Below are 9,412 nucleotides of genomic sequence, written 5' to 3'. Positions count from 1 at the left end.
CGTGAATTTTGCTCCTTGTCCAAAGATCACAAAGTACATCTGTGTGCATCTTCTGGGTAGGGACGAAATGAGCATGTGGATGAATAAGTATGATGAGGGCAGGGAGAATGGGCTAGAAATCAATCTGAACTTTATGGTCTTCCACCGTAGAAAATGTAACAGCATGACAAGCGGGTTGTTCTTGTTGAAACTGTGTCTGTGTGTTAACTGGGTCAAAAAAAACGTTCTTAATAACCCGAATGCTAGGAGAACCGCCCCGTTCCTTTCCTCTCTCCCTCGGAACACAACCAGCCCCATCCGGCTCCGGTGCTCCAATATGGGGAATCCATTCCGCCGACCGGCCTCAGCGGGAACCGGGCCTTCACTTTAACTCCTTCCAAGGACCGATCGCTGTTCCTCCCCTTAGCAGAGTTTCCATAGAAACCTGCCAAGAAAACACCATCCCTGCTCACAGGAACTCTGACAGCGCTCCATGAAGGGACATTATTGAGGTTATCGTATTGCAATTTGAGACTTGCTGGAAGTCATTACGTGAGCCGGGGCTTTGACTGTGTGCGTTTATAGGTACTGAGTGTGTTCTCATGTTTGTGTTCCACAGGGCCAAACCTCATGAACGTGATGCTACTGATGCTAACCTCACGGCTAGGATTGTGTTTGGCCGTTGAACTGATGCATTTAGTGGTAGTTTATTACGTGTACGCTGGTTGACCATAACATTATGAATGTTATTGACACTGACAACGTGGAGTAGCTTTCCAAATTCTTCAACATCAGTGCAATCGAGATGTCAAAAGCAATCCGATCCATGGAGGCACCAACTCACATTTTATAAAGACTTACAGGATTAGCTATTGACCCCTTGGTTCCTTGCTGTCAGAAACCTTGCTCACTATCGGTTCACAATATTATGTAAGTAGTGTGAGTGGAAAAAAAAAAGTTTTTGTCACAGCACACAGCGTTTAACTCAGCGTTTAACCATCACCTTTAGTGAGCAGTGGGCAGCCATGAAAGACGCCCGGGGGGCGGTGTGACACCCCAGTGACCCTTCGGTTACGAGTCCGCTCCCTTAACCGCTAAGCCACCACTGCAAGACCTCACAAGAGTTATCAAAACAAACATGGCGTACAGTAGAGTCGGAGCTGCGGTTGGGTTCCTGCTGGCATAGTTTCTGCTCCTACGGTGTTATTTTACCGACCCTTAAGAGCTATTTGTGCTTTTGCGCTCCGAGGTGTTACCTCCACTGGCATCAGGTTCCTGTCTGACACCTTTAACAGCTGACCGTGGGCCAGTTTTAACGCCAACGTTTCTCCGGCTGAATGGGAGCAACTGATCCGAGGTCAGCCCCTGCTCTGGCTCGAAGGCTCCGATGAGCACCGGTAATAAATTGGTTCCACATCAATCAGCGTCCCTCCCCAACACTCGACACACTTTCCACGCTCTTAAAATATTTATCTTTATTATAATATTTCATATGAAAAAAAAAAAAAAAAAAAAAAAAAAAAAAAAGCACATAATCAAATCATGGCACAGGAGGACGTACAGCCTCAACGCACACGCAACACACGTTTTCGTACAGCCAGAGGCAGGCTTTTGTGCATCAAGATTCAATTACGCTGGTATGAAATCGATTACGGGGTCGGCGTGTAAACGGCAAGTCAGGGCAGAAGGGCTCGTTCGGCGTAGTCACCCTCAGCCCCTGACTGGGGTTGTACGCTTTATGTGTTCGGTTCAATGGCGGCTGGCGCGGTTTTTATAGGGCCGCGTAGCGCCAAAGGAGGGCCGTCCACTTCATCCTGCACTGGGCTTCTTGCTCCGACGGCGAGCGAGTTCCCCCTCTTTCCTGCTCACAAAAAGCCCGTAAATGCCCGGGAACCTCGGTGTAGCTCAGGTAATACACACACACACACACACACACACACACACCGCTCTCACAGGGAGAAACCGTTGGCAGACAGTTTTTACTGCGTAATTAACACAGCGGCTCTCTGAAGGCTGAGTGACACCACTGCCGTGACACGGGAGGGTCTCTCTCTCTCTCTCACACACACACTCAGAAGTCATTTCCGACTTTACAATACAATACATATCGTTGTATTTGTGTCGAGCGGGTTCCCCGGTACGTGTGTGCGTTTGTGTGCGCGCGCGTGTGTGTGCGAAGGCGGAGCGTCACACTCCGTGTCCTGTGTTCACTTCATTAGAGTTTAAATGTCCTATGGGGAAAATGTCCTATGCTTTTCACGTTGTGGCACCTGGCTTTCCCATTACGTACTGCACGGCACTTACCCCAGCACAGAGTAACACACACACACACACACACACACACACATGTTCAAGATGTGTAATCGTACAAAAAAAAAAAAAACTGTCATAAAAACGCTCATACGGACTTTCAACATTCATTCATATATTTAGGGCATGTGTTCTATTTATATTACAGATGCCATCACCCACACCCACAGCCCAGGGCACCAGACAGCCAATCAACAGTCCACAAAGACGTCTGTTGTCCGAGTCGCCGGTGTTCACCGCCTTGCCGTCGTCGCGTGGCTCAGTGTAAACCTCCGTAAAAAATGACGGCCTCACACTCACACACACACACACACACACACACACACACCAGTTGAGGACAGACTGCAGACCCACACAAGTGAAGCCCCGACTGGCCCTGAGACGGGGTGACAGCTGAGTGTCTTTACACCGTCACCGGAGGGTACTTCTGCTCGCTGGTCACACTGGGCACGCTTGCGGGGGGAGGAAACGGTGACTGCATGGGTCGGTAGCCTGCCTGCGTGGGGTCGATGAAGGTCGGGGCGGGGCTTATGGGGTGGGCTATTGGGTGGGCGTAGCCAATGTACTGGGGGTGCAGGAACTGTCCCTGGTGCGGTAGGATCTGTGTGGCCTGCTGGCAGTTCAGCACCGAGAAGTTGGTGGGCATGTTCACGAAGACGCTGGCGTCGGGGGGCAGGCAGCACGAGGCCTGGGTGCGAAGGACGGGGGGTCCGGTCGCCACGGAGGTCTGGGGGCGGGAAGCTGCCGATGGGGCGGAGGAGCTGGAGGACGTGGCTGTGCTGGACTGGCGGGAGGAGGAGCCGCGCGACGTCCCGACGCTTGTCATCATGGGGATGGTCTCCAGGAGACGGCCGCCTCCCGACCTGCCTCCTGTGGAGCTTGATGATGGCTCTTGTTTCGGGCGGAGACAGTGGCAGCAGCATATGGCTACTATGGAGCCCAGGAAGACGAAGGCCACAAACACTGACCCCACGATCAGGAAAGGCACATAGATGGGAACTGAAATGAAAGAAAGAAAGAATAAAAACATTATTTTCCGTCAAATGCTACAAAAGTATTTTCCAAATGATCTCAAAATCGCTTGTTCGGTCAAAAAAAACAAACCCACAGCATTTACACAAAGCCTTTCAATCAGCGGTGCGTCTCCACAGCACATTCCACGAGAAGGTTCCGTACAAGCCACGACAGAACAAGCATCCATACGTTCCCGTACGGAGCGCGACGGAACAAGTAAACATTTCCGAACGGACTGTTCAGTCTCTTGCCATTTCAGCTGGAAAGAACTGGCACCGCACCCTCATAAAAGGGGCTAAAGTGGCATCATCGCGCCTTATCTAGGGGAGCAGGGTGAAATGTCTCTCCTCTCACGTTGTCACTGGGCTCACAAATATGTGGTGAATTAGAGAGAGAGAGAGAGAGAGAGAGAAAGATTTGTCCTTTTGTCCTGGGGATGTAGGCCATAACCTCAACAAATTCACCTATCAACCAACGGCCCCTCTTCAAAGCCCATTTTCAAGCCCTGCTACCGCCATTATGAGCCAGACACTTAACCCCCACGGTGATCCCGTCCTTCCGGATGAAAAGCACCGGCTTGAATGAATAATTGTAGGAAACTGACGGATAAGATCCGACCGAGATGCCAGCAAGCAGAGATAGGGACTCGAGGACGTCCCCAGGGGGTCCCTGGCCCTCATTAGCAGCTATTAGTGCTTTTTTGATCAGTTCTAATCCACCGTAACCAGCTGTGACCCGCCTACCCTTGTTGAGTGTGACTGCGAGGGCTGAACCGGGCGCCTCCGAGGAACGTGTGCTGCACGTGACCTCCAAATATCATTAACATTCTAACATCACTTCGTAACCAAATTAGCCGTGGATGAGGGCAGCAGTCCAGCACGCTAACTCAACACAAATGAGTGTCATTATGCGTTGCCTCGACAACATGGCCTAAGGCGGCAGCCATGTGATTTTATTATGACCCAACAGCCAAATTAATCACGAAATATTTTTTCTACAACTAATACAAAATGCAGCAGCACCACTGATCTTCAACCTTCCCAAGTTCTCCCACACCGCCCCTCTGCTACGTTCCCTCCACTGGCTCCCAGTAGCTGCACGCATCAGGTTCAAAATACTGATGCTGGCCTACAAAGCCAAACATGGAGTAGCACCATCCCACCTCACAGCCCTTATTACACCTCGCACTGCACCTCGTATACTCCGAGCCTCCAGTACTGCTCGCCTGGTCCCTCCATCTCTGAAGGTAAAAGGAAGACGCTCATCTAGACTCTTCTCCGTCTTGGACCCTCGGTGGTGGAATGAACTTCCCCTCGAGGTCAGAACAGCTCAGTCACTGAGCACCTTCAAACGACAGCTCAAGACCTTCCTCTTTAGAGAATATTTAGATTAAATTGTAATGTTCTTATTGTTGGGGTCCTAGTGAACCAGAATTGATCACTTCATTGATGGTAACACATGTGGAGTTATGTACTTAACAAAAAGTGGAGACCTGGCCTCCACAGTCACCGGACCTAAACACAATCCAGATGGTTTGGGGTGAGCTGGACCAACAAGTGCTAAACACCTCTGGGAACTCCTTCAAGACTGTTGGAGAACCATTTCAGGTGACAACCTTTTGAAGCTCATCGAGAGAATGCCAAGAGTGTGCAAAGCAGCAATCAGAGCAAAGATAATAACTGTTTTCAGTTATTTTTTTGTTAAGTACATAACTCCACATGTGTTCATTCATAGTTTTGACACCTTAAGTGAGAATCTACCAACGTAAATGGTCATGAAAATAAATAAAACATGTTGAATGAGAAGGTGTGTCCAAACTTCTGGCTCTGATCACAAGAATCTTATTTTAGGACTGTGACGTCTGAGCCATAACGTGCTGTGCGCTGCGCACTTCAAATGCTGGCAGTTTTCTGGGCCCCAACTCACGGTTCTTCAATAAAGTAAATGGAAGTTTACACCAAAACTGATTTACCCTGATTCATACACAGCAGCACAGCACACAGTGCACACAGTGAAATTTGTCCTCTGCATTTATCCCATCACCCTGAGTGAGCAGTGGGCAGCCATGACAGGCGCCCAGGGAGCAGTGTGTGGGGACGGTGCTTTGCTCAGTGGATTCGAACCGGCAACCTTCTGATTACGGGGCCGCTTCCTTAACCGCTAGGCCACCACTGCCCCGGTAACGTGATGAACTCACTGCCGACCTGCCGCCTAATTAGCGCTCTAATTAGTCCGACGTGTTGCATTGTAACCAGATAATCCGCTTCATTCTCCTCAGTGGCTTTAATGTTGTGGCTGACTGTTTCACACAGACCCCCCCATAGTGCAATTACTTTGTATGTACAGGGTGGGCCATTTATATGGATACACCTTAATAAAATGGGAATGGTTGGTGACATTGAACCCATTTTATAAGTGGTCAGAAACTTGTAAATAACTCATGAAAGAATAAAGTTACATTAAAACCAAGATTTTCTTGTGAAATTACCAATAAATTTGATGTGTCACATGACCCTCTTCCTATTGAAAAAACAAAAGTTGGATCCAAGATGACCGACTTCAAAATGGCCACTATGGTCACCACCCATCTTGAAAAGTTTGCCCCCTCACATATACTAATGTGCCACAAACAGGACGTTAATATCACCAACCATCCCCATTTTATTAAGGTGTATCCATATAAACGGCCCACCCTGTATATTACACATCATATGAATTTAGGAAAAACTGCACCGGAATCAAACTAAACTTAAATACCAATAAAGACAATAAAAACTATAAACGTTTATGTACACTTAACAAGGACAACATTATATAAGTTGCTCAAAGTGGCATTCTGCTAAAAAGAGGGCCAAGTTGGGTCGGCCTCTAGGGTCACTGAGGCTTAACTGATTCTTTTCAACCGATCACATGTGCATGTGTGTCATTTATTCTGCTCTAACCAAGTCAGTTTCATTAACAGATTAGAGTTATTCATGCCCATACACACCCTGCACTCACACCTACGGTCAGTTTAGAGTCACCAATAAACCTAGTGTACATGCCTTTGGACATCAGGACGAAACCGGAGAACCCGGGGAGAGCATGCAAACTCCGCACACTGGCCCACGCCGGGATTCGAACTCACAACCTTTGAGGCGTGAGGCCACGCCTCTAACCGAGGAGCTGGCACTGTGTGTACTTATTCGGCTAGTCAACAAAAAAATCTATATTTTGGTGGGAATATATTTTGATGGGCCTAGTGGGTAAGGAAGTGGCCCTAAGCAGAGGACACATTTCGTTGTGTCACCGTGTGCTGCGCTGCAGTGTTTCACACTGACTATCACTTCACTTTAATCCAGCATCTGATGGACGTGTGTCACCCCAACTTTCAAATTCTATGTTATTACAAACTCGGTTTATTTCAGCCTCAAGGCCAAAAGAGAGAGAGAGAGAGAGAGAGAGAGAGAGAGAGAGAGAGAGAGAAGAAAGACGGACGGACATAACGCGACTCCGCAGATCGCCGGTCGCGGCCAAAATTCGATCCTCGTGGGGACCGCGCGCCCGAACAAACGGGCCTATTTACGAAGAGCGCGCGCCCGCACGCCCGCACGCGCGCGCGCGCGCCACATGCCGCCGTTTGTGCGCGAGGAGCCCGGTCAGGATCGACTTTTTACTATGAAAGTACCGCGGTACCACTCGTCCTGGGAGTTATCGAATTTAACAATTATCGAAACGATTCAATTAAACAATCAGGGGGGCAGAAGCCGGAAAACGTCATCTGGCATTAGGGGCGGACTGGCCGGATTCCTACAGGACGGGGACCCGGCGTGGGTGCCCACCGACCCCACTACTACTACTACTACAACACCCCCCCACAGTATTTCAACACACGATTAGGTGGCATCTCAGGGTGGGTAGTGGCCTAGTGGGTAACACACTCGCCTATGAGCCAGAAGACCCAGGTTCAAACCCCACTTACTACCACTGTGTCCCTGAGCAGGACACTTAACCCTGAGGGGACTGTCCCTCTAACTAGTGTCTGATAAATGCTGTAAATGTAAATGTGTTATTTCCTGCTTCTCACACCGCGGCGCAACGGGCCAGTTATCGATATGGCATCGATACCTGATCATTCCCACTTTATAAATACAGTTTTCAGCCGGGCGATATTGGATATGACGCCTTTCATGGGCGCACAATGGAAAGCCGCGGACAGGTTTTACCTGCTCCCGCCTCCCGCTCCTCCTTGGCGCCGCCGCCCGTGTCCGGGACCTGCCTGTCATTGTCGCACGTCCCCTGGTCCAGGCGGGCCTCGCCGCTGGCGCAGCAGTAGCGCAGCTCGCACTTCCCGCAGCAGATGATCGCCTCCTCGCCGTCGAAGCGCTCGGGGCACAGGAAGCCCTCCCGCCACTGGCCCTGCGCGTCGCGCCAGCCGTGGCAGTACTCGCCGCCGGCGTCGGTCCCCGGCGGGGACAGCAGCAGCAGCAGCAGCGCCAGCGGCGCGGTCACGGACGCGCGCATCCCGCGGGAGGAGGGGGGGGTGTCGGAGCGGAGACGGGAGCGGCGCGGGTGGAACGCGCATTGGACGCGGAGAAAAGTGCCCGTTCCACGCGTCCACGCGAGACAGAGGGGTGGGGGAGTGGAGTCAAACGCCGCTCGCGGAGCTCCGCATCCTGAGCTCCGGACCTCCGGTACAGACCGAACCGTCCGAGAGATGCGCAGGAGGCGTAATCCACACGCGGCCGAGAGTCGAAGGAACGGGAAGGAACGGGAAGGAACGGGAAGAGCCCGCGACGCGCAGCCCCGCCGCTCAGACCGGCCGTGGACAGAGTGAGCGCGGCGTCCACATCCGCGACTTTAGTGGAGTCGTTCGCAACTAAACGACTCTTCGCGAACGACTCTTTTGGCGCGCACGAGCCCGTTCGGTTCTTTTGAACAAAGCTTGATTCTCCCCAGAAGTGACGTTATGCATACACAATTTATTACTTAAATAATATGTATTTACACAACATGATCCATTCGCATAGGGACAGTGGTGGCCTAGCGGTTAAGGAAGCGGTCCCGTAATCGGAAGGTTGCCCATTCGAATCCCGAGTCGCCAAGGTGCCACTGAGGTGCCACTGAGCTCACCGGGGGGGGTGATGGGTTAAATGCAGAGGACACATTTCGTTGTGTGCACCGTGTTCTGTGTTTCACAATCATTTCACTAGTTGGTATTTTTTATTTAATATTCATCACATTATCATAATTCGTATTCATATTCTGAAAGTTGCACGAGTTAAAACGATTGCTCATACTGCTATATTCTACTACACCACCAGGCAGAGCTGAAAGAGCAGTTTGGGAACCGACTGGTCCGGATCTTTAAATTGATTCGCAGGTCCCGCTGGGCGCATGCGCGCCTGCCCTCCCAAGGTCTTGACTTCTTCAACGCTCGGTCGCCGGCATTAACAAGTGTCATTGTGCGGACCCGCGGCCCTGTGGAGGCCCTCCCTCCGCGACTCAGGGTAGTAGCCTAGTGGGTAACACACTCGCCTGTGAACCGGAAGACCCGGGTTCGAATCCCACTTACTACCATTGTGTCCTGAGTTGCTCCAGGGGGGGACTGTCCTTGTAAATACTGATTGTAAGTCGCTCTGGATAAGGGCGTCTAGTAAATGTAAATGTATGTAAATGGTGGCGCACATGCATGAACACCTTTAGCGAACACTGTTTCTTATGGTTCCTTACATGAAAGAAAAGATGCAACCTTAACAGCTGTCATATAAATTGATTTAAAGCAATCAATTATTAATAAAAGAATGCAAATGCATTACAGAATGATCATAATAGCTTAGCAATCTATTATTATTCATAGTAGTAGTATTAGGGGTTGTAGAAAGTCTGTGGTTTGCGTCTCATTTGTAAAGTGTATAGATGCAAACTCTCACTCTCCCCGCGCCCGATATGTTTTGGGAGCTGGTGCCGCCTACTGGACAACGTGAGGAAGTGCAAGCAACTCTTTGAACCTCCCGCGTAAACAGGATCATAACTAGTTCACATAGCTACTCACTCAGTAGTAATCCGAACGTGGCTTCCACTACATGCAAGGGTCGACACTCGCCACCTTTTATGGAGATACGTATGT

General features: G+C 50.3%; 1 protein-coding gene across 1 annotated transcript; it reads right to left on the bottom strand.

Moving 5' to 3' along the window:
- Positions 1–2,185: 2,185 nt before the first annotated feature.
- Positions 2,186–8,146, bottom strand: shisa2b (shisa family member 2b). Its single transcript, XM_028969579.1, has 2 exons — positions 7,509–8,146; positions 2,186–3,288 (listed from the first exon to the last, which is right to left on the bottom strand). The coding sequence occupies exons 1-2, from the start codon at positions 7,804–7,806 to the stop codon at positions 2,693–2,695; spliced, it is 894 nt and encodes a 297-aa protein (XP_028825412.1). The 5' UTR covers positions 7,807–8,146; the 3' UTR covers positions 2,186–2,692.
- Between the last annotated feature and the right edge of the window lie 1,266 nt (positions 8,147–9,412).

This window comes from Denticeps clupeoides, chromosome 2 (genome assembly GCF_900700375.1).
Source record: "Denticeps clupeoides chromosome 2, fDenClu1.1, whole genome shotgun sequence".
Classification (NCBI taxonomy): domain Eukaryota; kingdom Metazoa; phylum Chordata; class Actinopteri; order Clupeiformes; family Denticipitidae; genus Denticeps; species Denticeps clupeoides.
This window is presented reverse-complemented; position numbering and strand designations above follow the sequence as displayed.